This window comes from Tricharina praecox, assembly GCF_024521635.1.
Source record: "Tricharina praecox strain CBS 144465 chromosome Unknown BZA05scaffold_7, whole genome shotgun sequence".
Taxonomy (NCBI): Eukaryota; Fungi; Ascomycota; class Pezizomycetes; order Pezizales; family Pyronemataceae; genus Tricharina; species Tricharina praecox.
Window position 1 is genome coordinate 127,531 of NW_026250409.1, and position 25,792 is coordinate 153,322.

At 54.3% G+C, this 25,792-nt stretch overlaps 11 protein-coding genes across 11 annotated transcripts; 5 read left to right on the forward strand and 6 right to left on the reverse strand.

Moving 5' to 3' along the window:
* Nucleotides 1-757: 757 nt before the first annotated feature.
* Nucleotides 758-3,617, reverse strand: BZA05DRAFT_466698 (UNC-like C-terminal-domain-containing protein; the record flags this gene model as incomplete). The annotated part of the gene is made up of 2 exons (XM_051487800.1): nucleotides 758-1,556; nucleotides 1,608-3,617. The coding sequence occupies 2 exons, from the start codon at nucleotides 3,615-3,617 to the stop codon at nucleotides 897-899; spliced, it is 2,670 nt and encodes an 889-aa protein (XP_051341016.1). The 3' UTR covers nucleotides 758-896.
* Nucleotides 3,618-4,344: 727 nt separating this feature from the next.
* BZA05DRAFT_334467 (Las1-like-domain-containing protein) lies at nucleotides 4,345-5,437 on the reverse strand (the record flags this gene model as incomplete). Its single annotated transcript, XM_051480730.1, has 2 exons — nucleotides 4,345-4,654; nucleotides 4,716-5,437. The coding sequence occupies 2 exons, from the start codon at nucleotides 5,435-5,437 to the stop codon at nucleotides 4,345-4,347; spliced, it is 1,032 nt and encodes a 343-aa protein (XP_051341017.1).
* A 553-nt stretch (nucleotides 5,438-5,990) lies between these two features.
* Nucleotides 5,991-9,353, reverse strand: BZA05DRAFT_391951 (uncharacterized protein). Its single transcript, XM_051483035.1, has 6 exons — nucleotides 9,145-9,353; nucleotides 8,810-9,086; nucleotides 7,923-8,753; nucleotides 7,790-7,870; nucleotides 7,313-7,740; nucleotides 5,991-7,230 (listed from the first exon to the last, which is right to left on the reverse strand). The coding sequence occupies exons 1-6, from the start codon at nucleotides 9,229-9,231 to the stop codon at nucleotides 6,226-6,228; spliced, it is 2,709 nt and encodes a 902-aa protein (XP_051341018.1). The 5' UTR covers nucleotides 9,232-9,353; the 3' UTR covers nucleotides 5,991-6,225.
* An 861-nt stretch (nucleotides 9,354-10,214) lies between these two features.
* On the forward strand, nucleotides 10,215-11,235 carry BZA05DRAFT_370571 (short-chain dehydrogenase/reductase SDR; the record flags this gene model as incomplete). Its single annotated transcript, XM_051481654.1, is given in 3 exon segments — nucleotides 10,215-10,606; nucleotides 10,619-10,774; nucleotides 10,847-11,235. 3 exon segments carry the CDS (start codon nucleotides 10,285-10,287, stop codon nucleotides 11,233-11,235), a joined length of 867 nt encoding a protein of 288 aa, XP_051341019.1. The 5' UTR covers nucleotides 10,215-10,284.
* A 288-nt stretch (nucleotides 11,236-11,523) lies between these two features.
* BZA05DRAFT_391954 (mitochondrial 39-S ribosomal protein L47 (MRP-L47)-domain-containing protein) lies at nucleotides 11,524-12,481 on the forward strand. The gene is made up of 3 exons (XM_051483036.1): nucleotides 11,524-11,828; nucleotides 11,888-12,228; nucleotides 12,280-12,481. The coding sequence occupies exons 1-3, from the start codon at nucleotides 11,540-11,542 to the stop codon at nucleotides 12,343-12,345; spliced, it is 696 nt and encodes a 231-aa protein (XP_051341020.1). The 5' UTR covers nucleotides 11,524-11,539; the 3' UTR covers nucleotides 12,346-12,481.
* Nucleotides 12,482-12,647: 166 nt separating this feature from the next.
* Nucleotides 12,648-14,396, forward strand: BZA05DRAFT_391956 (surfeit locus protein 6-domain-containing protein). Its single transcript, XM_051483037.1, has 4 exons — nucleotides 12,648-12,731; nucleotides 12,803-12,886; nucleotides 12,972-14,083; nucleotides 14,142-14,396. Exons 1-4 carry the CDS (start codon nucleotides 12,717-12,719, stop codon nucleotides 14,371-14,373), a joined length of 1,443 nt encoding a protein of 480 aa, XP_051341021.1. The 5' UTR covers nucleotides 12,648-12,716; the 3' UTR covers nucleotides 14,374-14,396.
* Nucleotides 14,397-16,100, reverse strand: BZA05DRAFT_391958 (galactose mutarotase-like domain-containing protein). Its single transcript, XM_051483038.1, has 8 exons — nucleotides 15,855-16,100; nucleotides 15,681-15,792; nucleotides 15,594-15,608; nucleotides 15,515-15,543; nucleotides 15,373-15,441; nucleotides 15,068-15,298; nucleotides 14,710-14,989; nucleotides 14,397-14,627 (listed from the first exon to the last, which is right to left on the reverse strand). The coding sequence occupies exons 1-8, from the start codon at nucleotides 15,951-15,953 to the stop codon at nucleotides 14,542-14,544; spliced, it is 921 nt and encodes a 306-aa protein (XP_051341022.1). The 5' UTR covers nucleotides 15,954-16,100; the 3' UTR covers nucleotides 14,397-14,541.
* A 1,210-nt stretch (nucleotides 16,101-17,310) lies between these two features.
* BZA05DRAFT_245213 (uncharacterized protein) lies at nucleotides 17,311-20,716 on the reverse strand. The gene is made up of 3 exons (XM_051479952.1): nucleotides 20,466-20,716; nucleotides 20,192-20,342; nucleotides 17,311-20,087 (listed from the first exon to the last, which is right to left on the reverse strand). The coding sequence occupies exons 1-3, from the start codon at nucleotides 20,569-20,571 to the stop codon at nucleotides 17,426-17,428; spliced, it is 2,919 nt and encodes a 972-aa protein (XP_051341023.1). The 5' UTR covers nucleotides 20,572-20,716; the 3' UTR covers nucleotides 17,311-17,425.
* A 359-nt stretch (nucleotides 20,717-21,075) lies between these two features.
* BZA05DRAFT_391962 (uncharacterized protein) lies at nucleotides 21,076-21,832 on the forward strand. Its single transcript, XM_051483039.1, has 3 exons — nucleotides 21,076-21,204; nucleotides 21,258-21,609; nucleotides 21,671-21,832. The coding sequence occupies exons 2-3, from the start codon at nucleotides 21,314-21,316 to the stop codon at nucleotides 21,711-21,713; spliced, it is 339 nt and encodes a 112-aa protein (XP_051341024.1). The 5' UTR covers nucleotides 21,076-21,204; nucleotides 21,258-21,313; the 3' UTR covers nucleotides 21,714-21,832.
* BZA05DRAFT_391964 (translation initiation factor eIF 4e-like domain-containing protein) lies at nucleotides 21,833-23,196 on the reverse strand. Its single transcript, XM_051483040.1, has 3 exons — nucleotides 22,756-23,196; nucleotides 22,406-22,698; nucleotides 21,833-22,338 (listed from the first exon to the last, which is right to left on the reverse strand). Exons 1-3 carry the CDS (start codon nucleotides 22,890-22,892, stop codon nucleotides 22,130-22,132), a joined length of 639 nt encoding a protein of 212 aa, XP_051341025.1. The 5' UTR covers nucleotides 22,893-23,196; the 3' UTR covers nucleotides 21,833-22,129.
* Nucleotides 23,197-23,466: 270 nt separating this feature from the next.
* BZA05DRAFT_391966 (tRNA A64-2'-O-ribosylphosphate transferase) lies at nucleotides 23,467-25,576 on the forward strand. The gene is made up of 3 exons (XM_051483041.1): nucleotides 23,467-23,576; nucleotides 23,768-25,168; nucleotides 25,226-25,576. The coding sequence occupies exons 2-3, from the start codon at nucleotides 23,887-23,889 to the stop codon at nucleotides 25,375-25,377; spliced, it is 1,434 nt and encodes a 477-aa protein (XP_051341026.1). The 5' UTR covers nucleotides 23,467-23,576; nucleotides 23,768-23,886; the 3' UTR covers nucleotides 25,378-25,576.
* The last annotated feature ends 216 nt before the right edge of the window (nucleotides 25,577-25,792 follow it).

Sequence of the window (25,792 nt, forward strand, 5' to 3'; positions counted from 1 at the left end):
CAGGATTGGGCGAATTTCCGTCACGCACGACTTCTCGGTGCGAGTGATATCATATGAAAGTCAATGTCCCACCGTCATAATTCAAACTGTTCCCCCATAGCTGGAGCTCAACTAAGTGTCTAAAATCTATCCGAAACAGACGCTCTTATGCAGGTGAAGAGGTTATGCCGATAAAGGAGAATGGTTAGTGTTAGAGGTGCCAAGATGATCATTTGCTTCGCATCTCGCAGCTCTAGTAGAAGCACATAGGTAGGCTTGCCGATTTTGTTCGTGTTGTAGAGTATATTGTCTGCTCAAATTTTTCATGTAGATGTGCATCACACAAGTGCATACATTGGGTACACTTATGTAGGGTGCGGACCGCCATCTGTAGCTGTAGGCAGGAGATATATCCTGCATCGCATTCGCATGCATCAAGTACAATGTACCTCTTGCGCAGCCATCACTATAACCATCACCATCACCATCACTCGCCTACACTTGATCGTCCGTTCAAGTTCATATACCACATGCAAAGTTTCATTAATAACCCCCTCCCCAAACTCAATATGTTCCAAACCCAAACCCAACCTCCACCTGCTGCTACTGCACTCATCTCATACAAACATAGTTAGGTAGCCGATATAGCCCAATCGAAAGGAACAAGTTGGTATCGTACCCGTTGGTCCCGAAGCAAGACCAAACCAAACCAAACCAAACCAAATCAAGTGGGAAGTCAAAAAAAAGCACCCGCTTGCAAAACCAAACACAAACACAAACAAAGCACTGTACTTGGTCATCGTAACCTCTTTAGAAAGAAAAGTACAAACCAAACGCCTTCGCCGAATGCAAAACGCGCAACGCAAGAAAACTCAAATTCATGTTTTTCACCACTACTACCACCACCACCACTACAATCACGCAGCAGTCTCACCGACCACAACTGCAGGGCCAGGGCCTCCTGCTGTTTTATCATCTTGGAAATAATTCGCATCCCCATCATTATACACCGCGACCACCTCTCCCTGGTCTCCATTTTCGCTGCCGGCCAGAGGACTAGGCAGGCGCTGCCAGCGACGGCCACGACTCTCTACGCGGAGCCTCGGGCCGAAATTGACCCAGCCCCGTCGGTCAGCGCGGTACTTAGGCGACGCTGGGGAGAATGTCGCTTTCGGGTCGATAACCGGACTGCCTTCTCTTGACGTCGGTGGGGATATCGGAGATCCAAAGCTGTGTACTGATTCGGAACTATTATTGCGGTGGTGGGCGAGATGTGGTGTTACTCCGCTGCCCATTTGTGGGGATGCAGGCGGAGACTCAAAGATCCGTACTGAGCTGTTAGTGCGCAGGTGACGGGTCAGAGGCATGGCTAGTCGGTCGTTGCGCGAGAAGAGTACTACGCCGATCGTTATCACCAGAAGGACAGTATTCAACTGGTACATGCGTTTCTGGAAGATGACTTCGTCGGCAAGGAGGGTGAGCCGTGTGCTTATTGCGAGCATCTCTCGTTCCGAGTGAGACCGCTGTGATTCGAGTGCCAGGACTGTCGATTGCCACAGTTGATCGTATTTATCTCTCTACTTCTTGTTAGCTGTCAAGAAAAATCAATGAGGAAAAGGAGGCCTTACGTAGGTCTTCATATCCGTGAAGGCGGATGTGTTAATCGCTTCCAACAGCTGCCCCATCTTGGTCATGTGAGACTTTTCCATCTTCGCGAAGGTATCTCGCATCAGCCGGGATTGCTCTTCGATATATTGCAACGAAAGAGTCGAGTTGGCCTCCAGATGTGTAAGTCTTTTGTGCACCGATTTGAAGAAACTCTCTTGCGTGGTTGGGCTGGATGCCGGAGGTTGTGGGGAGGATGGTTTTGGCATTTCATGACTTCTCGACTCAGGTTTGGCCGGTGGTGAACCGGGGGCGACTGATGCAACCGCTGATGGTCGTGATATCGTAGTTGAACCGGACGCGATTTGAACAGCTGCCTTACTAGTGGGTACCACTACGGTCCCAGTCGACCTTGCAACCTGCGGTGGCGTGGATGGATGCGATACAGATGTCTTGGTAGGACCAGGCTGATTTTTAGGACAACTGGGGTGTCCGACTGGAAACCTGTACCGCCGATTCAGAGATTGCTGGGGTTGATGTGACGTTGTGACCGGCGAACTCGATGTCCCTACAACGGCACTGGCTGTGGGTTGTTCATCTGCCGGTGGAATATCTATCGTCTTTTCGTAGCTATTCTGTGCTGAACTCTTATTCTTCTCGGCCTCCTTATCCTCAGCAGATTTAAGAGGCTCAGCAACAGCCTCCGGCACGACATCCTCTCGGACATCCTCTTCGAAGCCTCCCCTGGCAACTGCCGCCTCATGTCTGAACTCCTCCATCATGGTAGTTCCGTGAACCCGCAACAAGCTCACCGGACAGTAATATTCTCCACCGTAATGGCTGAGGATCTCGATTTTCATATAGCGCGCCCATATCAACGGATTCTCCACCAAAAAAGCCTGGACGTCCCTGGTATTCCTGGCCACATAAGTCCCCAGTTCCTTCCATCCATTGGCTTTGACCGGATAGCGGTCGCTCACACTGACTTTGATCTCCCTGAACACCGAAGAGAAGAACTCGAAGTTCGCCAGCACCACGGTGTCAACCAAGATATCCTCGCACAACTCTACGATGAAGAATTTGTCCTTTACACCGCACTTGTTGAGCATGTACGACTCCTTGTTCTCCGACAGGATGCTGTTGGCGCCCTTCACTCCCTTATTGAAGTTGTGGACTGTGGCAGCGCAGTCGAGTGATGCATAATTGAACCGCTCCTTACAGGTCTTTCCAGCATCTTTTGATCTCGGCATACCCGCAGCGGCTGGCACACCTGTCGCCGCAGTTCCAGAAACCTCGATAGTCCCAGCCGGAGGTCCAGGAGATCCAAACTCGAATGAGATCTCAATATCATCTCCAAGAGCATCCAGCGCGCCGTATCCAGCACCAGCCGCATTCCTTGGTTCCCGTATTCCACGTCCTTGAAACGAGTCCGAAGACTGACCGACCTTGGCGAGGTTCTGTTCCTTCCATTCTTCGAAGGAGAGGAACTTGGTGGGTGGTTCCTCGGGGGTCTTTGGTGGTACTGGCACATCTGTTGCATCGACGGACGATAGCCAAGTAGTAGTAGACGTTCCTGACGGTGATTCGGGTCTTGGCGAGCTCCCCGGTGTCGTTCCTGAGGACGTGGATAAGGCCGGTGGTGTATCCGCAGGCACCCCGACCTTCCCTACAGCTCTTGTAGACGCCGCCGCCGCCGCAGGTGTGGAGGGGTGTTCGGAGCTCGGGTTTTGGCTAGTAGTAGACCTCGTCCTTAAGCATTGCTCCGGCAATCCTGGGGAAATGTAGTTCACGGATACTGACTGACAGGTCGCGGTACTATTCACGACAGTCGTAGCAGAAGACGCGGGCGGTGACGGCGGTGACGGCGCGGTCGTGGTAGTCCTCTCGGTGGTAGCAGTTGTGGTAGAACGGGTCTCAGGGGCGGTGGTGGTGGTGGTGGTCGTGACGGTCGTTGCGGAGGATGCATCGACGTGTACGGCGGCCAGGAGCAGGAGCTGGACAATGACCGTACGCCATTTCGGACAGGCAAGCATCTTTGAGAGTTTACGCAGTGAACGATGTTGAGGGTTTTCGCTTTTCACCCGACCTTTGGGTACAGGTCGGGCCTTGCTTTCCTGGGGGTGGCTGCTTAAGAAGATCGTAGCTAGAGCAGGAAAGGCGAGCCGTGTGGCTAAGATGCTTCCAGGATAGCGGGCTGTCGGTAATCGCCAGCACTAAGCTCAGAGGTGGCCAGAACGAAGGGAGGCGTGCCGTGCGCCCGTTGTGTTATGTGGAAGGGAGGGGGGTCCGGTGCGTGTGGCGGAGGAAGTGATAGGTGGTGGGAGAAGGGCATGGAGTATTTGAAGGTGTTCTCATATGTATCGGCATTACATAGGAATTCGATGGGCCGCCGCGGAGGTTCAGTTGAGATAATGAACACGGTGGAGGTGAGAACGAAACATTAGACGGCAAAAGCAACAGCCCGCCAAGCGCCAAACGAGATGAGCTCCTGACCGTTGCAATTGGCCGCGGTAGATCGATCGCGGCCATGGGTTAACGGCATGGGAAATGCAAATAACTTTTCTATATATCAGAAAATGAATGGTCCTAGAATAAACGCAAAGCACGAGGTGTATTGACTGCTAATGTGTCCTTTGCGTTTTGTGTTTTATGTTTGAACCATGCGACTCGGCATTCTCTGATAAACAGGCAGAAGTGCTGCCTCGCCATGGATTCCTCTGCGACTACACAGGCAGTGATACTAAACATATGTACGGGATATCATATAATTCCCAAAGGCTTCGGGATCCAATTCCCCTCCCACCGCTTCCACTTCCCGGCATTCCTTGCTTCTGCCACCGTGTTCACAACCTCCACAGCTTTCGGCTTTAACCGCTGGTGTTGCACCCTCCGAAACCGCTCTTCGAATGAATCGATCTCGGCTTCTAGGTCCTCTAGTGATCTCTTTTCTTTGGGTTTCAAAACTGTGGATTGTGATCCCACATTGAGTGCCGCCAGCTCGGCGAGAGCTTGGTACTTGGGCTTCAACTGAGGATATTCTGTTAGGAGGTGGGTGAGGAGTAGCATAGTCCTGTCACTGAGGTTAGTTCGTGCCCAGAAGAACCAAGAGAAAAGGAAGGAAGGAACCATACGTTTTGTTTGGCTGCAACAGAATCCCGCGCACCAACATCTCAATATCAATCCCCGCGCCCACAGCCCCCGCAGCCGTCTGCTTCTTATCCGTCAAATACCTTGCCCAAGTACTGATCGCCTGAACAAACTCCTCATCAGGGGTCTGCTGCTCGACATCCTGCGCCACCCCCGCCACCCTCAGCAACGTGGAGCTGAGCTCCTCGCTCGCCTTCAGGATCTCAACTATGGCATCAACCAGCTGCCTCACAAACCCCGGAACCAGCTTCTCCAGCTCTCCCAGAAGTGGCGTCCACAACATCTTCGCCCCCTTCATCATCTTCTCCTTCCCTCTGCCACCGGGAACCAGCGCCTTCTCCGCCAGCAGCGCCTCGATCAGCGCCTCAATCCCCTCCTCATCCTTACATATCCCGACACACTCTTTAACCACCCCGGCAACAACCTTCCCCTCCACCGAAGAATCACCAGCCGTAATCCTCCTGAGCGGATTCTCCCTCCTCGCCCTCCTCCACGCCAGCACGGCGCTCTTCGCCTGCTCAAGCCCCTTCACCGGCGTCTCACCCACCTCGCCCACGCCCGCCCAATAATTATCCGCCAACCATTTTAGTCCCCTGTTCGCAAAGACCCTGAGCACCTCTATACTCGGCAATCCCTCATGCGTCGCCGCATGTCTGAACTCGACGAACGCGGTGGGAAGATTCAAGTTCTTTGCCAGCAGATGCATTGGCAGCGCGAACTGCGACTGCTGCGCGGGGTCGATAATTCCATTGACGAAGCGGCATATCGCCATGGAGTAGGCCATGCGGATCTGCAGGGCGTCGGCGCTGGGGAGGGAGTCGAGCAGGATTGCGGAGGTAATTTGCGCCGTGGCTTCGATTGCGTGCGGGATCCGCGTGCGGCTTTGCCATGCTGCTACCTGCGGAGGTTAGAAGTTTTAGAGTTGTATTAAGAGTAAGGTGGTGGGGGAGTACAGACCTTGCGGACTGCGGCGGCCCAGGTCTCGGGTGTGGAGCCGTCGCCGTAGAATTGGGACTTTACGGCGACCAGTTCGTCGGTCGTCCGCCATGGCGTCGTGCGCGCCTGGTGTAGTGACATCGTGCGGTGTGATATGGCGGCTGCGCGGTGGAGACAGATTGGTGGTGGTGGTTTTGGCGCCAGCGCGGTGCGGGAAGAAAGTTAACGCGTATTGTGGTGGGGCATGGAAAAAATCACCAGGTGCAGCGGAAACGTGATAGTCCCGCGTATCATCATGGGCAATGATGCGGTCTGGCCATTGAACTCGTCAATTTTCATTAAAATTATGTACTCCCCTTAAAAAAAACATTTGCACGTCGTAGATCGTAGTCTAGAGACAAAGCTGCCTCAGAGACCAAGCAAAGGCAGGAAAAACAAACGCCTGCTGTTTATATGTGGAAAAGTAAGAAAGAAAAAAGAGATTCAAACGCCATCAATGAAATGTCCAACAACCGAGCAATCAGTACCGTACCACCGAATTCCGATACCTAGAAACCCTTAAATTCCCTCGAGCCCACCACCGCTCCTCCTCCCACTTCTCCTCGGCGTCGGCACCAAGTCTACTGCACCCCTAGGCTTCTGTACTCTCGACGCCTTGACAGCCCTGGACGTTTCAACCGGCGCAGACTTATCCAGCTTCGCCCTGACAATTTTCTTCTCCATGTGAGTTTCCTCGTAGTTATATCCCAACGCCTGGCTCTGGACGAGTTGTTCCTCGGGCGTAGGCTCCAGCCGAGATGGTTCGACAGGAGTCGAGGGCGTAATAGCGGGGAGATCGGACTGGTCACCAACTTTTGAGGTGCCGGATGGAGTGCGTGAAAACACGCGCTGCTTGCCAGCCACCGCTTTGCCTTGTAGGCGGCCCCGCGTCTTTTTGTGCGCATTGGAGGACGCCAGGAGTTCATCTTTGCCCAGCTTCCCTAGGATCTCGGATATACCGGAGAGGTTGCTGCTTTTGCGTTCTGGGAGGTTCGTTGAGCCGCCGGATGAGGAGCTTGAAATCTCATTGACTCTGGTTTCGGCGCATTCGGCGAGAGGAGTAGGTATTACGGAAGGAATGGGATCGTTTTCGCCAGTATTTCTGCGAGGGGCAGGAGACATGGGACGAGGAGATGTTGGTTCCGGACGGAAGCTCGTCTTCATATCCTCCAGGTGCTGTGCAAATGGCACTTTGGGAATATGAGGGAGGGGAACTGCCTGTCCAATGGCGAGGACGTTCTTAGAGTCCCCGGTATCTTTCGATGCGGCAGTTGGCTCACCGGCGGGATGGAAACCCTTCTCATCAACTCGTGCCATTGCTTCCCGGCACTTATACAGCCAATCGCCAGTAACGATCAGGCAATCAGCGATCGAATAAGCTATGCGGTACTCTTTTGACAGCATCAAAGGTTTACCAGGGGAAGACCAATGTACAAGATGAGTTAATTGTGTGTTCTCGTCGAATGTGGCGAGAACCTGTGCACCGAGTTCTCTAGCAATTTTCTCCAGCTCCTCTTTACGTTTCTGACAGAGAATCAGTTAGTACTAGTAATCAAATCACACTGACCACAGGGGGATGGTTTAAAAGATAACCACAGGCACATGCCTTGAGCTGTTTGCTGACGCATACAGTGCACCCATTCAAGGTCTTCTTTCCCTCCATTCTCTTGGACTCGCCCTCACTTAGGATGCTCTGACTGGGGTTCGGTTGTTGAGGGTTTTTACCTTCACCGCTCCCATTATCGCTCGGTGGCTGAGACTCAAGTGCAGTCCTTTTACTCGCGCTTGCCAGCTCAGTTTCGGGCTTCCTCTTGAACTTGTCGCCTAGAAGGGACCCCTTGCCTGGGGGCTTGATGAGATATTCTTCGTAGGAGAGCTTTTTATGCTGCTTGAGACATTCAACCAGCCATTCTCCAGTCACCACCGAGATATTATTGGCGTGAGCGTAGCAGATCTTTGGGCTTCCATCCTCTCGTGAGTCGTTGGTTATGAGCAGTGATCTGTTCTTCCGGAGCACTTCATGGAAGTTTGCACCTGTAATGTAATTTAGCACATGTAAATCCGCATGATGAGGAAAAAGTACCCAGAAGGCGGACTAAGCGTGGATAGTACAAGAGGTCTATCCCAGTGAAATTGGTGATGCAAATGTCCATTTCTTTCATGTCTGTTGCAAGTCAGCACTGGCAACTCATCGCATCCTGCGGGAACTTTCGGACCTTCTATTGCGAACTCTTCAATTGGCATAGTCGTGAAGTCTCCCATCGGTGTGACAAATTTCTTGTAATGAAGGCATGATTCCAACCACCATTCCGTGACGGTGACCATGTCTTGATCCTCTGGTATTTTTGGACATTCGTTCACGCGCTTCTCACGGGGGACCACTACAAGCTTCCAGATGAACTGGGAAGCTGCACTCAACTCGTTGAGTGAATTGACAATGGTGCCGTCGTGGGGTACCAGCGCCGATTTGAGGGCGGCCAATTGTTTATCTTCAAACCCCCAGATCCAGAAACACGCATTGGCGAACATGCCTCCCCTCGCGGGCACCGGTCGATCTACGGCCATGGGTTCAAAGCCCGATTCCCGGCGATCCCTTTTATCGCTGGGCACACCATCCGCCTGATTAAGGCCATCCTCCCACTCGTCCCGCTTCACTGGCTTAACATTCGCAGCCTGACCCACGATATCGTCCCAAAGTGATTGACTCTGTCCTCCGAGCTTGTCCTGTGTGGCTTTTCGGATCTTCCGTTTCCCACGGAACTCTGCCACCACCGTCTGCACCGAGGACTTGGAAGGCTTCGCACCGACACCAATTTCTTCCGGCGGCAATAAAGGATCGTAGCATTTTTCGTCTAGGGCCATACCACGCTCAAGACTGTCCGCCAGCCATTCCGGTGTCACTACGGTCATTCTATGGGCTCGTGCGAATTCGTATTTCTTGCCCGTGGGCGCGGCGGCAATGAGATGCGAGACTGCATACGTGAGGTCAGGATGGTAGGCTGCCGATTCTTGCTGACATATCTCTTCGATCCGTTTGCGTTCCGCGACTACTCTGTCTGTCAGTGCCATACCATCTCCTCTCCTCAAAGGACGTGTATCATACCATCGGCAATGCCCGTTACCGAGATCTTGAGGTTGTAGAGCACAGGCAGGCGATGCTCCGCCTCGAACATCTGCGGATCAATATCTTCACCGTCGATCCACTGCCTGTACATTGCCTCGACCCACTTCGTCGTCATTACCTTCACGTCCGGGCGCATCTTCGCCACATAGCGGTATTTGGGAGAGAAGAGTTCGCCGCAGATGAGGTGGGTAACTTCCGATGTCAGATCGAGGATGTGGCGCGCGCCCATGTCTTCGCACTGCCTTTGGATCTCGTTCTGTCGAGGGGAGTTCGTGTCAGCTCGAGTCCAGTGTGCACGTGGGAATTGAACGTACTCGTTCGGTCATCTCCACTGAGGTACAACAGAGTACCATCCGGTGGAGAGGGTGGTGCGACCGCATTATCTCGGCATCGTCGGCCATGATGACAGTATGAATGGGTCCTGTGAAGATCGGTCGATATGTGAGTTGTCGTGAGGTCACCGAAAGCGTGTTGTGAAGGTTCAAAGCTAGGATGGGATGGACGGGGCGACGCGAAGTATAATTGCCAAGAGAATCTTACGCGAGGGCTCATTCCATAGGATATCACTCACAACTCACACCTCCACATTAGGTATAGTTAAGAAATTCCACGTAGGCATCACTTGAGACTGGACACTGGAACCAGAGTCTCGAGCTCTATATCCGCCAAGAACCGGATTATAACCGCGATCTTTACCTCAGGTCCTTCTTCCTCTACAGACCGATCTCGATGTCGTCCCCGAAGCTTTCGGCGCTTCATCGTTAACTATAGCCGATTCTAGACTCTGGGTTTCCCCATAGCACTCCGGATTTACAGATTCAGATACAGGCATATATCGAAGTGCATACAGTTACATCAACCGTCACACGTTCCATCTTCCTTCTCCGATGATGGTGGGCTCTAACTCCGATTTATGGGGAGCGCATGGGTAGGCTTGGGTATAAGGATTCCTGGCATGGGACTGCCAGCCCGTCTATCGCCGATCACTCGTCGGCGATAACTTTCGTGCTCCCGGAAGTAGGATGTCTATTGACCATACTCACCCGACCTATGATACCGCAGTTTTGAACGTCTGAGTCTCTCAACGGCTATCGGCGCCAACTATCCCAAGGCTTTGGGTCTAAGGGCTTAGGCGGAGATACGGACGATCATTAGGTTTTGTTTTCGACGTTGCGATGGCTCGTTACAGCCGTGCAGCGTAGAGTCCATACAGAGCGGGCCAGAGATGATGGAACAGCGGCCTCAGAGCCGGTGGGAGCATTGCAAGATTGAGAGGATATCCTAAATACCGTAGATCACCGTGCAAGTCATGAAGCTCTACTTAAGCCCAGGAATTCCCGCTATTGAATCGATATCAACAGCATCTTCATAGCCATCACAGCTACCACAATAACCTCAACCTCAAACCCAAGTTCAAACACTTTAAACACTTCAAGCCCAAATCCACTATCGAAATGTCTGCCTCCGCCGACTCCACTTCTCCCGTGTGGTTCATCACCGGTTGTTCCTCCGGCTTCGGCACCAAGCTAGCCCTGCTCGCCCTCCACGCCGGCCACCGAGTCATTGACACCTCCCGCAATCCCTCCAAGACTCCCGAGCTCGTCTCCAGAGTTGAATCTCTGGGTGGGAAGTGGTTGACCCTGGACGTGATCTTACCCAACGCCCCCTCGGTAGTCCGCTCGGCTCTGAAGATCTACGGGCACATCGACTACTTCATCAACAACGCCGGCTACTCCCTTCTCGGAGCTGTGGAGGACTTGGGCGAGGAGGAATACCGTCACTAGCTAGACGTCAACTTATTTGCGCCGCTGAAGCTGATCCAAACCATTATTCCGTTGATGTGCGAGTGTAAGAGCGGCATAATTGTCAACTTCAGTAGCATTGCTGGTCTTGATGGAATTGCCACTTGCGGATTGTATTCCGCTTCGAGGTTTGCTCTTGAAGGTGAGCCCTCACCTCCCACACATTCTCCACTTTGTGTACCTGGAGCCACAGGTGGCTAACCAAACGGCACAGGCATGTCCGAATCCCTCGCCCTTGAACTTGCCCCCTTCGGCATCTGTGTTCTCATCGTCGAGCCGGGTGCTTTCCGCTCCAACTTCCTGGGCGCATACATCAAGCCGGCGATTGGAATGTCGGATGCCTACAAGGGCACAGCGGTGGAGACGCAGATGGACTCTTTTGCTGGATGGAGCGGCAAGCAGCCGGGAAATGTGGCTGTGGGCTGCCAGAGGATCTTTGAGGTCATCACTGATACCGGAATGGGCAGGGGTATGGAGAAGTATTTGAGGCTGGGATTGGGGAGCGATTGGGCTTCGAGGGGGGAGGGAAAGATTAGGTCCCTCGTGGAGACGAAGGAGGCGCTGGAGCCTATCTGGAAGAGTACCGATTATAAGGATGAGTAGGTGGCAGGTTGGATGGATTTAGCGAGGGTTTCGTTTTGGGATATGTTTGATCGAGATGGTATTTGACGGAGCCTTTGTTTCGAATTTTGTGAAGAATCTGTGCTCTCTTACTACATACATCGTTTGGAGCTCACCCTGGCCAATGGGAACATGGCCTTAAAATGGAGGTGACCCGAGTGACACCCATGCCACACCTCCGGCATCCCTAGTTAGAGTACAGTGCACGTGACGCCTCACTAAACCGACCCGCATCAGAGCCTCCCTAAATTTCTCCCACTCGCACGCAGCATCCCGCACGATAACCATGTCGCTCCTCCGCCCCGCCGTGCTGCGCCAGAGCACCCGCAACTTCACGACGCAATCCGCACTATGCTACGCACGAATCACGCGGGACCGGAATCCCAACCGCGGCGTGTCGCCAATCCACCGGCGCCCCCAGAAGGAGCCGCTCGGTGCTCAGAAATACGGTATTCCGAAGCCCGTCGATGCCGCCGAACACACCAAGGTCGAGACCGATGAGAACCACGGCTTGTGGGGCTTCTTCAGAGAGGATAGAACGGCGCTGCCAACGCCCGAGGATGATCACAAATATGGTGAGGGGTGACGGAATGGAATGGAGGGGATGCGGGCATGGTGGCTGATTGAGTGATAGGTCGCCATTGGACCGTCGAAGAACTCAGACAGAAATCGTGGGAAGACCTTCATAAGCTGTGGTGGGCGTGTGTCAAGGAGCGCAACATCATCGAGACCCAAGCGGCGGAGCGGACACGACTGAAGCCTGGTTACGGAGACTTCGAGGCGAAGGAAAGGAAGCGGACTGTCAGGTGGACCCAGCGCGGAATCAAACATGTGCTCACCGAGCGGTACTACTCGTGGCAGGAGGCAAAGCAGCTGGCAAAGGACGATCCCGAGATTGTAATCAGTGACAAGGGCGTCATTTACACTCCTGGATCGGCACTCGAGGAGACAGAGGAGGTCGAGGTGAATGTTCAGGTTTGTCTACCTCCTTCCTCTACCCAATTGAGATGCTAATTGAGTTACAAGGAGCCATTGGTAGTAGAGGCGGCGCCGGAGCCCAAGGCAGAGGAGAAGAAGCCCTTAACTGTGTAGACTAGACGAGGGTGTAGACATATGCGGAGGATCGGGATGTGTCAATTGTCTGTCTGCGATCTGTGTATTATACCGCCGCTTCAAAGCGAGAGCGATCAAAGGCGCATCCGAGCGAGTGCTTTTCATGGAAATAAACAAAAAAGTTTCACAATCACATCGCATCACCCACCGGAAACTTTACTTGCCCCCCCACAGTACCGTAAATATGACTAGCGCAAAGCGCACAATCCCGCTAGCGCTGGTCGAATCGGGCGCTGCAACGAAATCTTGGCGACGAGAAAGTTCAGAACCAGGCAAAGAAACCCAACCTCACACGTCTCCCACTCAACTCTCGGCGCCCCGCACTGCACCTCCCCACCAAACTCCTCAAAATGGCTGACATTGAGGTATGTGTTTGCGTGTTACTCTGTCGGTGGCAACTTCATATCCCAGTGCTAATGCAATTTTTTCGTCGTAGCAACGGCTGAAAAGCCACTCAACGGCGTTTGAAGGTTTACTCTCGCTGATCCCCGGCAACAAGTACTTTGAAGGCGACAACACTGTTCGTTCTCTCCACCCCACCCCACCCACCCCACCCTACACCCCACCATAGTGGATCGCTCGCTGACATGCGACACGAATTACAGGCCCAGTGGTCGAAGCGCAAGCAAAGCAAGGAGGAGCACAAGCGAGCCAAGAAAGCAAAGCTGGATCCGGACTCTGTTACAACAGCGGCCGAGTTCCGCGCGAAGCGGCAACGCGGCGAAGACGACGTTGGCGACAACATGAGCGGCGACGAAGCTGGCGAAGAAGCTGCTGAGGTAGAAGAAGCGCCTCCAAAACCTAAAAAGTCCAAGAAGCAGCAGCAGCAGACTCCCAAGAAGGCGGCAGCTGCGAAAGAGAAGGCGGTGGACGAGAAGGAAGTGAAAACACCCGCACAGAAAAAGGGAAAAGGAAAAGCCTCAGTCGTCGCCGTCGGCGTCGCCCCACCGTCTGAGGAAGTACCCACCGCTACAGCGACGTCGAACGACGATGATGAAGACGAAGACTCAGAAATGATCGATGCCTCGGAGCCAATCCAGATCAACGGCTTCGCGGACCTAGCCGAATCTCCCAGCACAATTACGACTGAAGACCAGCCGACTCCCGCCACGACCACCCCCACCGAGCCCCGAAAACCCGAACTCGACGCCGCCGCGCGCGCCGAACAACGGGCCCGTCTCGCCGCACGGATAGAAGCGCTGCGCGCCAAGCGAAAAGCTGACAATGCCGATGGCACATCTGCGCGCACACGACAAGACCTCCTCGAAGCCCGCCGCAAGAAGGAAGCACAGCGAAAGGAACGGAAGAAGGCGGCCCGCCTGGCCGATAAGATAGTCAGTGAGGGCGAGGATGTTCTTTCGGAAATTCCTGCGATACCCGCTGCTGCGGCTGCGACGCCTGCGATCAGGAAGGACTTCTCGTTTGGCCGTGTCACCTTCGATGACGGACGACAGTTGAATGCGAAGTTGCAGGATTTCCAGAAGGACAAGAGGAGGAGGGGGCCGACTGATCTTCTTGGTCAGCTCAAGCATACCGAGGCGAAGAAGCGGCGGATAGAGCAGATGGGCGACGAGAAGAAGGAGGAGGTGCTTGAGAAGGAGAAGTGGAGCAAAGCGTTGAAGCAGGCGACCGGCGAGAAGATCAAAGACGACGAGAAACTGCTCAAGAAGGCTTTGAAACGACAAGAGTCTCAGAAGCGGAAGTCGGCGCATGAATGGTATTTTCTCCTTACTGCTGTTTACTATGTGAGGGGGGTACGCTAACATCACTATTAGGGGCGAGAGACTGTCTGGGCAATCCAAATCACAGGCTCAGAGGGTGAAGAAGCGAGAAGAGAACCTTCAGGCGAGAATAGACTCGAAGAAGGCGAACAAGGGTGGGAAGAAGATCACCAAGAAGAGCCAAAAGCCGTTCGTCAAGAAAGGCGGCAAGAAGCCGTCGAGACCAGGCTTCGAGGGTGGAATGAAGTCCAGTAGTGGGAAGGGAAAGAGTAAGGGGAAGAAGTAGTAATGAGATCACTATGAGGAACTTTTGTGATAGCAATGTTGTTTTGTCGGCACTTTTTTAGAAACGCTTGCGATAATTGATCAACATGAGATTTCGTAAACATCACAACTTGAGCTGCCCACTCGCTTGACCCAATCCCTGGCTCCCAACCGTCTGGGGATGCTGCAGTCAGATGTGGACTGTGACACCACATTCCCAAACGTTCTGCGTCTCGAGAGTATGCCAATTTGCTACTGCACCGGCCTCGACACAAACTACACCACCACCACCGCTGTCGTTAGCAACAACCTCCAACCATATGCACAACACAACACATCATGGCATGGCAGGACTCACGCATGTTCTTGTACCCGTCCGCGGGCCCGAAGTCCGCCATTCCACTCGCGCCCTCCCAGGGGTTCCACACAACGACATCCTCGAGATTCGTGCGCTCCACCTTGAACAACGTCTTTCCGTCCGCATTCACGGTGACTGCTCCGGGGACATTCTCGTACGCCCTGTCCACCTCCGCCGCAATGGTCACGCTCTCCGACTCCTCGGTTGCCATAGCGCCCTTTAGGACCTTATCCTTGTAGGTAACGCCCTTGAGGCCGGACACGGAGACGGTGGTGACATCCTGCGCGCCATCATCAGATCCCACGCCCCAATAATTCATGTGAGGAGGAGGGGGATGAGGAGGGGAAGGGGGACTCACGGGAACCCGCAGGTAGGTGTGGAACAACACGTTGAAGTCGAAGGACTCGCCGCCCTCGTTCCGCACGAGCATCTTCGTTTCGAGCGAGGTCTTGCCGAGGACCACCGAGTAGATCAGGCCGAAGTCGTAGGGCCATTGCTTCCGTGCGTCGACCGTGAGGTTCTCGGGCCCGAGGCCGAAGTCCACTTGCACGCTGGTGTTGGACTCGGAGGTTTTGCCGAGGAGCTCCCACTGCGGAAATTGTCAGTATAAGCCGGCCATGGATGGAACGGAGAGGGAGGGAGGGTGGGTGGGTGGGTGGGTGCCTTGGAGATCCGCGCGAAGCCGTGCTGCGGGAGAGCCGCGGTGGGGCCTTCGGTCGTTTTGCCAAATACCTGGTAGAGGGTTAGCCATGGTCGATGTAATAGGGATTACGAGGGGCTGATTGAATGGATGGATGGGACTCACGGGGAAAACCAATGGGATTCCGCCACGGACTGGAATAGTCAGCTCGAACAGGCAGCTTTCCTTTCAAGAAGTCACATACTAGCCTTGGTTCCGTCTAAACACGACCGTTGGTTAGTCTTCGACCACCGGAATTGACAAGAAGGAGAAGAAGAAGGCAAAGACACACCAAGCTTCGCCTTGTCACTCAAGAAGAGCTTCTCTTCACCACCGGCCTTCCACGAGATCACGGTGGCACCGTACAGGAGGATTTCAGCCGATTCACCCGAAGGCAGGGAAAGCTATAGTAGTAGCAGGCGTTAGTTAGTCCGAATACTGGGCCGGAAGCTATCTCTCCACATGCCTTAACTCTGTCGCTCTCAATGGAGACGCCCGAGGCATGACCGATATCGGTGGTGTGGGCGACGGCGAGCGCATCAGGCTTGTGTCCACGTTCGACCATTTTGGCGCAGAAGATGGAATTGAATTCGGGTGGATTATGGGTTAATTATGGCGCGAAGGATATTGCGATGGGAGATGATGATATGATGATATGATATGCGGGGTATGGGAGATGGAGTATGAAGCTCTGCTCTTCCCCATCAGCGGGGGTCCCGCCTATGTACTCTATCTACTCGACCAAAGATAGCCCCGCCAGCCCTAGAATGCGGGGCCTGCACGACGCACGTCCGTCGCTAATGCTGCCAATGACAGCCGCGCTGCAGCAGCGTGGGCCATGGCGATGACATCCCCTTCTCAACAGAAAATCACGACGGTCTCTTTGGACGGGGGACTTAACGAGGTGGTAGACAACATCTAATGTGTTTCGACGAATGAACTGCGGTGTGTATGTGTGTGTGTTTTGGTGGGTCAGGCTCGATTCTCTTTTACTTTCTTCGCGCAATTTCCTGTATGTATCATACAGTGGATAACTGAGAGTTTTGTATCGGAATCGGTGGGTTTCTTGTCCGGCCATATCTCATCATACCTTCGCTTTAACCATCGTTCTACCAGTCTTCTAGGCCCCGAGGGTGTGCATCTTGTACATATGAGAATCAACGGCAAAATCAGTGTGTTTTCAACGTATCTCTGATGAGCGTCCAGGTAGTGTATCAAGAAAGGGCGTAAAGAGTGACAACCGTTGGGCGAGAACCCCCCGTAACTACTGTGCAGCTGCATACTCGCCACGCCCGTCCTCAGGAGTCAGGAGTGAGGCTGGAATCGACTTCTTCTGGTGGTGGGATGTCTAAGCAAACACCTACCATTGAGAGGGAAGTACCTGCCATTTGGCCAATTCGCCGGCGGTGCTTCCATGCCGCAAGGGATGTCCCAATGGTACGATTTATACGAATTGTGCGCAAAGAAAGGCAGCAGAGTCCTGCCACCGCCTTCAACCGCTCATCCAGAGTAGTTATAATACCTAGAGGAGCACGAGCTGGAGTCGTCTTAATTCGTGGTATCTGGTATCTATGCTAATCCTAATCCTAATCCTAAGAAGGTATATATCTATTCCCCAAGCCCATCCGGTTCCATCCATTCCGTTCCATCCATCCATCCAATCCCATCCCATCCGTCCATTCCATATCCTGCCATCCATTGCCTTCCCATCCACCCAGGTCGCCCCGAAACACGTAGAGCAAGGCGTAAACACACACCACTCTCCACCTTCATTAAATCATCAAGCACAAAGAAAAGAGAACCCATAACAATCCCATCCACCCAAGCGAAAACCAGACCAGACCAGACACACACAAACACACACACGATTCTCTCCTATACATACACGCTTATCAAACAACAAAACAACAAAACAAAAACACAGCAAAACAAAACAGACATGAGATGCCCTAAAAAAGATATCCCCCCACCCACCCACACACCAAAAGAAAAGAAAAAAGACACCGCCAGACTCTACGGTAGAAGCTTGAGTTGGGTTTACTCCGCATCCATAGTAGTGGTGGTGGTGATAGGAGCAAGGGGAGGAATCACGATGCCACCCGAGTGCTCCTCGATAAACGCGCTGAGGTCCACGGTTATCTTTTCGCCCGAATCCACGGGTCCGTCAAAGGCGATGCTGCCGTTTGGCGTGCTAGGAAGGAAATCGTCCCAGTCCTCGGTTGAATACATTGCAAAGCCCGTTGGTGGGGAGCTAGGGAGCGGAGAGGAAGGCATTGTGTAGTCCGTGTTTAGGAAGTCCGGGTCGTCGAGATCGAACGTCATGTCACCGGCATTGAAGGCGGTGATCTCGTCGATGTCGGCGAGAACACTGGCCTCTTCGGCAAGAAGCTTTTCCAGGAGTCCCGCGACTGGTGAGAGAACTCGGCGGTTTTCTGGAGATTTGAGGAGGCGGCGGCTGGGAGTTTCTGGGGGGCGGGGGATGCGTTTCGATGGACTGCTTTGTTGCATGGACCGTGTAGCGGAGCGCATAGGTGTTCGTAGTTGGTAACCAGTAGCACGCCGGATGGGTGTGGTGGGTCCAGGCACGGTAGATGTTGTTTCCTGACTTGAGTCTTCTTCTTCCTCTGGCGAAAGGTTCTCCTTTCCAGGTGCGCGTTTGGTCATTGGTAGGCCAACTGGTTTCTCTGGACTACTTTTGCGGGCTTCAGGAAAAAGTGTGCGTTTGGGTGATGGCATGCCATCCACTACAGCGTCTAGGTCGATGGGACTATCTGCGCTGCCAGTGACGAGAGGGCTCGAGCATGCCGCTCTACGGTTTTCATCGATTACCGCTTTCCACTCCGAGTTACTGCCGGAGCGGTTTGCGCTCGGAGACATTGCTATTCTCCTGGTCGAAGTCGGTACAGCCCGGGGCGTTTCTTCATCCTCGTCATCCGCAAGCACAATCGGCTCTGTGCACGCTTCGGACGCAATTTGCAGGTTCGATGACGGGGGAGTAGGTGCAGTGGCTGACTTTTTCCGCTTCCGCGGGTTCGCACCCTTCGCACCCTTCTCTGGCTTTTCGAGCTTCTCGTAAGGATCATTTGACTCCCAGAGCGACTGTGGACGCATGGTCTTGTGGGACATGAACCAAAGCCCACAAGCATTACAGAGCAAGATCTCCTTCTCCCGGCGGATCTGACCAGCCTTTTCGGTCTCATCTGGAGTATCGGCCGGTGGAGCTACTTTTCTCCACACTGCTGTCTCGATGGCACCACAGTTCTGGCAGTAACTAGGCATCTCACCACGCTGAACGGACTCGATCAGCTGCATCTCTATCCGTGCCTTGACGTGTGCAGCAGTCCTCGATGGTTTAGCCACAGTCTGTCTCCCCCGTTTCCCTCCTACCGCACTGTCATCCCCAATCTCACTCGACGGCACCACCGCGTCAGAAGTAAGTGGATCCTTCTTTTTCGACTTCTTTTTGGGTTTCGCGGACACCTTAGCCAACTGTGAAGACTCGTGAGACAGCGCAGCCGAGCCACTTATATCCTCAGTTGGTGCAGGTGGATTAATCGCCTCCCGTTGTGGGAGTGGGGGCGGGGGCGGGGGCAGCGCAGGTAGGAGCAAACCAGTCAGGGGTAGCTGCGGTAGTTGAGGCACACAGTCCGACTGTGGTTCCTCCTCCTTAACTCTCGGGGGTTCGGGCTCCTCAAACAATGTCTCCAGTCTCCTACTTGCTGGCTGACTTGTCTGGGGTGGTGGGAGGAACGGCAACACCGGGCTTGTTGGAGCAGGCGACGGAATAGTTGTAGCGTCGACAATATCCAGTTGTCCTGGTGGAGACGATGCCATTGGACCGGTGGGCCGGGGTGACGGTGTGATTTCGGATATAGCTCCTGGAGTACTCTCTACTGTCGACTGCCTGGATATGCTTGGCTGTGACACAATCGACGACTCTCTGCTTCGCGAAAGGCGGAGCGGAGGAGGTGGAGGGGGCAGTGCCGGTTGGCGCTTAGGAGCCTTTGCAGTCTTGCGTGGAGGCGGAAGCGGCACATCTGACATTTGGCCAAGATCCGCAGAGGGAGTGGCAGCTGGAATGTCAGGTTCGGAATTCACCACAGGTGCCTTCTTCTTTGGACCATGGGGTTTTGCGGGCATCCTTCGCCTCTTCTTTGGTGGTTCCACTATATCCTCCGAAGACGATACACCGCTTTCCTTCCATTCCTGTGTATTGGCCATTCGTGGTGGTTCCGAGATGGCCAGCGGAGGAGGACCATGTGCCGTAGCACTAGGCCGTACCAATGGAGAGGGAGGAGGCGGTGGAGGAGGGAGGGAGGGAAGAGGCAGAGCAGTCGTAAGCACTCGCGGGTTGTCGTTTAGAAAACTGGACCATCTCGCAGCGTCGAACCCCCCATCCAATGTCCTCGACAGCGCCTGGTATGCGTGAACCGAGTTGACGAACTGCTCCTGCGTAAATGTATCCACCTTCTGCAACTTGATCTTGACCTCCAAAGTCTCCCTCACATCGTTGTTGTTCCCCAAGAACACAAACGTATTCGAGTTGACGCGACCGGTAACCATCATGCGAGTCGCCGAGCTCTCCGTATTGAGCATCGCCCACGACAGCATACCGCAGCCAACCAGCGGGATGTCCGGTTCCGAGTAATCATAGGCGTAGATGGAATAATCTGGACCAAGTCGTGCAACAAGTTCAGGACTGTAGTGCGCAAGGGAAAAAACAAACAAACCGTAAGCTTATGGTTAATTCCCCCAAGCGACCACCCACCCAGCCACCAAAACTAACACTCGGGGTATACATGCCTTCCCGCAATGATGCTCAGAATGCAAGTCTTGAACTCGACAGCGCCGACCTGCAAGTCGCGGTCGACCTGTACCACGGGCGAGGTGATGAGCGTTGGCCAGCGCGCGAGGCAGTTGTTTTTATCCTCGTCAAAACTGTACGAGACTTTTACTGCACGGAGTTGGAAGAAAAATCACTTGATCAGTCTGGCTCTTTTTTCTTTTCGTGGGAAGAATAAATATATTCGAGATATTGAGAGAAGAGAGAGAGAGAGCGCGGCGGGATTAAACAAACATCGCATGTGCCTGGAATTGGAGTTTGTTGACGGGGCTGCCCCTCTCCTGTTGTCGGGACCAGCGGCTGACGACGCCGGAGGCGTATGAACCAATGCCGAAGCCATTTCGAGAATTTCCCCCCTCAAGATCGGTTTGCCCGAACTCGCATCCACGTGTAGATTATCTTCCGTGGAATGGCTTTCGAGGGGAGTTGAGCTCCAGTGGTTGTTGGGGGGGTCGTAGGGTCGAGTTGGTGTTCGTGACCAAGAATTGAGCAGCGAGTGACCGGTCGGAGGAGCGATGAGAGGAACACGGTTGAGTAAACAAGGGAATTCGAATTCCAGAGGCGATACGACGAGCGAGCGAGAGGCAGAGAGGAGTTGTTGAATTGATAGAGGGCGTGGCAAAGGACCGAATCACACGTTCTGAGTATATTGTTTGGGCGTTTCGTGAGGGGGTATGGGGGGAGAAGGAGGAGGGAACAACAGGGCGGGTGGGAATCCAAGGCCTAATCAGCGCAGAAAGTACCAAGTCGCGTTTCCCGTTGCTGGTTCGCGTCTGCCAAGCCACACACCCCAGTTTAATGTCTTTCTGGGCAAAAGACGGACACCGCCTGAAGGAAGGAAGGAAGTCAGAGTTCTGAGCTAAAAGCAACCAACGCAACAGCAAGCACGTATCGGCCACCGAATCGATCCTCAACCACTCCACGACCCTACACGAAGCATCCGTCTCGTCTGTATATCCACGTCTCCCCCCTCGTACGTCACCTCTCCCACCACCAAATCCCCGCAATTGACTGACTCCTCCCTAGATCCTCACATCTTCCAACCCAACTCACCAACCCTATCAATCCACCCACCAGCCCCAATGGCCTCCCTCGTCGACAAGCCGCGCTCGGAGCTGACCGAGTACGAGATCGCCGAGCTCGAGAAGTACGAATTCTCCGCTGGACCTCTGTCAATCCTGCAGACGGCGGTGCGCTCGCACAACCCGGTGCTCGTGTCGTGCCGCAACAACCGCAAGCTGCTGGCGCGTGTCAAGGCCTTCGACAGGCACTGCAACATGGTGCTCGAGAACGTCAAGGAGATGTGGACCGAGACCCCGCGGAAAGCTGATGGCACCAAGGGAAGGCCCGTCAACAAGGACCGCTTCATCTCGAAGATGTGAGTAGTGCGCTCTTTTGGGGAAAGGCGGGGGGATGTGCGCTGACGGTTGGCTGTCCAGGTTCTTGAGAGGCGATTCGGTCATCCTGGTTTTGTTGAGTTAGAGTGCTCGTGAGCGGGGTAGAGGTGGTTGGCGGTGATGGGGAGGGGAGCTAGGGACGAGTGAACAGCTACATGCTCGTATGGAGAATGATAATTGAAGCAACTCAGCGAAAACGGCATCGTCATCGATATCATGACGACCATCCTACATTGTTCGGGTATCTAAGAATACATGACACGCAACCGTATCGGATTCATGAACTCTATAACGAACAACTAGACAACCATGTTGAACTTCTTGTTCGGTATCTCCACCACAATAGCAGCAGTTGCAGGCATAATGACAAATCCAAACAAATCCAAACAAAGATATATCCCGCAATGCACGCAATCCCGACACAAAGAAACCCATCCAGTTATCCAGTCATCCGCCCATCCACCCCCCAGCTCTTGCGTCCCCGGCCACGTCGTCCCCTCCTCACTTTGCGGCAGGAGTGTAGTTCTTGTGATCGTTGTGCTTCTTGTAATACGGGCTGCTAGGCTGTGGCCTCATCTCCTCAGGGAGACTCTCCATTACCTTTGCGAGGATCGCATCGCGGCTCTTCTCATTCTCCGCATCTCTAGTCCACACCAGGATGAGATGAGAATTGAACCTAACACTGATGCTAACACCGCAGATATCGTCGCCTAAGCACCATCAGCATCCTTCCCTCCCCCATCACCAGCTTCGCCCAAGCCTCGGAGAGAAACTCACCCTTCTCGACGACCTCCTGCAGGATCTCCCCAATGGCCATCATGAGCACCTCCTTCCAAAACTCATGGCTCTGCGCCTTGGGCACACGGAATGTCCACGCGCCACCATTCTTATTCCTTGGATCCTCCCACAGCGGCTTGACGTTCTTCTTGAACAGGTGCAGCGACTCCTTTAGCGTGAGGTTCGTGAACGGCGTGTTGTTGAACACCTGCCAGAAGCTCTGCACCGTGCTGATCTGCGCGATCTCCTTGAGTCGGTCGTCCCACTTCTCGGGGGAGGCGTCGGGGTCGTCCCTATTTTTCATTGTTAGGAAAGGAGGGGAGAGGAGCCGGCGAGGGAGGAGAGTTTACTTCTCGTGCCAGAACACCCACTCGTGCCGTAGTGGGTATGGCCGCAGCTTCTTCAACATCGTCATGCGGAGCTCAGCCCGCTTTCCGGCGTTGGCATCGTCGATGGGGGCGACGGGGGTAGTCGTGGTTTCGGCCATGTTGCTTGTGTGCTTGCTGTGTGCGAGGGGGAAAGAACGGTTGCGAGGGGGGGTTTTGTAGATAAAGAGGGAGGAGACCAGATATAAACACGACACGACACGACGTTTCAGAGCTGTGACAGACACACCATAGCTGCCTACGTGCCCCGCAGCATGTCAGCTTCTGTAGGGATGCTTAAAGGCCCCTTGGCACGCACAGCCACGCGTATAGGCGCTCTGTTCATCCTAGTGGCTGACATGGAGACGAAGTGAGGACAAATGAGAACTGTTTCTAGGTACTCGGCAGATGGTATCGTGCCTGAATGGGTGCTTGGTTGACCTGTTATGGCAAGACCCTTCTGCCTTACGGAAGCCAGCAAGAACAGATGGCGACGCATGCGCAGCCGCCCCGAGATTACCGCCGGTATGTTTTACCGTGCGCGCAAGAGATCGACTGGCTATGGTCATGCTTGTTTCAACGCTCGTCGTCTACGTCACAAACAATTTAAAGTTCCGCACGGTTGGTTTGCTTGTATCGGTCAGATGGCTTTTAGAGTGCAGTGCATGAGATCTCACTCGTCTCGTTTTGCAATGGCTCATGTTGATATTGTGCGTCTTATTGCCTGTTCCGGAGTCACTGCTACTTTCCACTGTCCTTTGCATACTGCCCTCATTTCCTTTATGGATGCTTAGCATTGTCCATAGCTTCTCATCAGAGTCAGCCTCTTTAAGCCTTCAAGCCCCCAGCTCAGATTCGGAGAAGATGATGAAATGAGGGAACATATCTGCCTCGCTCTTTGCCGGATCTGGCTCCTCTAGCAAGCCGACTCAGGAGGGAGGCATAAGAGGGCGAGTGTGAAGGAAGAACACGCAGTCACTCGGACGGTCTTATGTACCTGAAGAATAGAGTTTTGAAACCCGGAATCTGAACACCATACTGGTACCATATTCATACCCCAGCGCTGAGTGATCAACCAACCCCACCGAAGGTAAGTTTAGGTAACCACTTGCAGCCATGACCCACCCCACCACCATCACCAGCACCACCACCGACGACTCGGAAGTCGAAATTGGAACCACCACCGCCACCAAAGATGAAGATGACGATAAAGAATTTACCTTCACCGTTGCGATCACCGCCCTCCCGCCGCCCGCCACCCTCTCGCAGCTAACCAACTCCATCCGGCACAACACCCGTACGCTGCGAAACCGGCTACACTCAATCGCCCATGACAGCGCCTTCGTCAGCAGCGTTTCCGCCGCCTACGGGCTGCCACTGCTCCCCAACCTGCGGGCGGGGGACTGGTACATCCCTTCCCCGCAGCGCACCCCGACATGCGTGTACTTCAAATCCACCGACGGTCACACCAACGAGTGGTCCTTCTCCTTACGGCGTTTGAACCTGCACCTCCTCCCGTTCATCGCCGCGCACGACGGCGCATGCATCGTCGACTCCACACGGCGCGGCAAGCGCTTCCCGGACGCGCTATCCAAGACGCTGCCGATCTGGATCGCGGTCGTCAACCGCCTGCTGTTCCCGGGGGTGCCTGGTGCGGGGACGGGGGAGCTACATACCACGCCGCTGGCGGTGGCGGAGTCGGAGCGCGCGGCGATCGAGCGCCGCATCGACGGCTGGGTGGAGGAGGCACGGAGGACGCTGGCCGGGCGAGAGCTGCCAGTGCTGCACAAGCCGATAAGGCCCATCTTTGTTACACCGCTGTCGCCGCTGCCTGAGGCGCCGCCAAGGTTTGAGGGATTCTATCCCCTGGTCCTGATCACGGCTAGTCGTGTCGTCGGTGGTACCGGCGTCGAGGGTGAGTATATCCAGGGCGCCGGCGACGACCATGAGGGCTGGACCGGGACTTCGGGGCTGACGCCGGCGATCTTCTGGGGGGAGTGGCATGCGCGGATTATGGCGGCGGGGGAGGACGATATCGACGATGTCGTCGCGGCGGCGGTCGCCGCGGAGACATCCGCCGACGCCGGAGGGGAGGTGGTACGGATCGAGCCCACGAGCTGCGTTTACATAGCCCCGCGCACCGCGCTGTTGCCGGAGGAGGGGCTGGTCGTCGACTGCTGCGAGACGCAGCTGCAGGGCTGCGGCAACGCAGTCCACGTGCCGATTCCGGCGGGCAAGCGCGGGAATAAGGCGCTGCGAACGCTGGTGCCGCCGCTGATGCCGCTGCTTAGGAGGACCCTGGCGGATGGCGGGAGCGTCACGTTTGTGTGCGACAGTGGTGACGACGTGGCTGCTGCAGTCGCCGTCGTGTGCTTGTGCTCGTTCTTTGATGGCGAGGGTGTGTGCCTAGTGTTCCCCTTTGCTGGCTCGGGGCTGGAGCTAACGGTGGCTTAAGGGAATTTTGTTGACAACGAGGGAAGGAAATTTGCGGTTGATAAATCGCTGGTCAAGCAGCGACTGGCGTGGATCTCGGCGGCAAGGCCCATGGCGAATCCTGCGAGGGGGCTGATGAGCGCTGTGAACTCGGTGCTGATGGGCTGGGAGTAGGCTGGGATACGGGATGTCACTCATCTGTAGCATACCGGGTTTTTTTTTCTAGGAGGAGTAGGACTGTTACATCGGATGGACCACTGTCTTGCGTGGATAGGATAATCGGAGTGCGGTGTATGTTTTGCTATTCTAGCTGCCTAAGTTACATGCAATCAATGCGGAAACAAACCCCCCTCCCTCCCCCTACAAAAAAAAGACCCTCTCGTGCATTGGTTTCAGCCAAAGGCATACGATCCCGCCACGTTCATCCATCTCTCATTCAGCAGCAAGCCACGATATCCCATCCCATCCCGAGCAACTCCGATTCACTATTGCACGATCGTCATCACAGTTCGATCACAGTTCGATCACTGTGCACACATCGTCATCACCAGAAATTTCATTTCTTTCCAGCCTCACAAAACAACCCCTC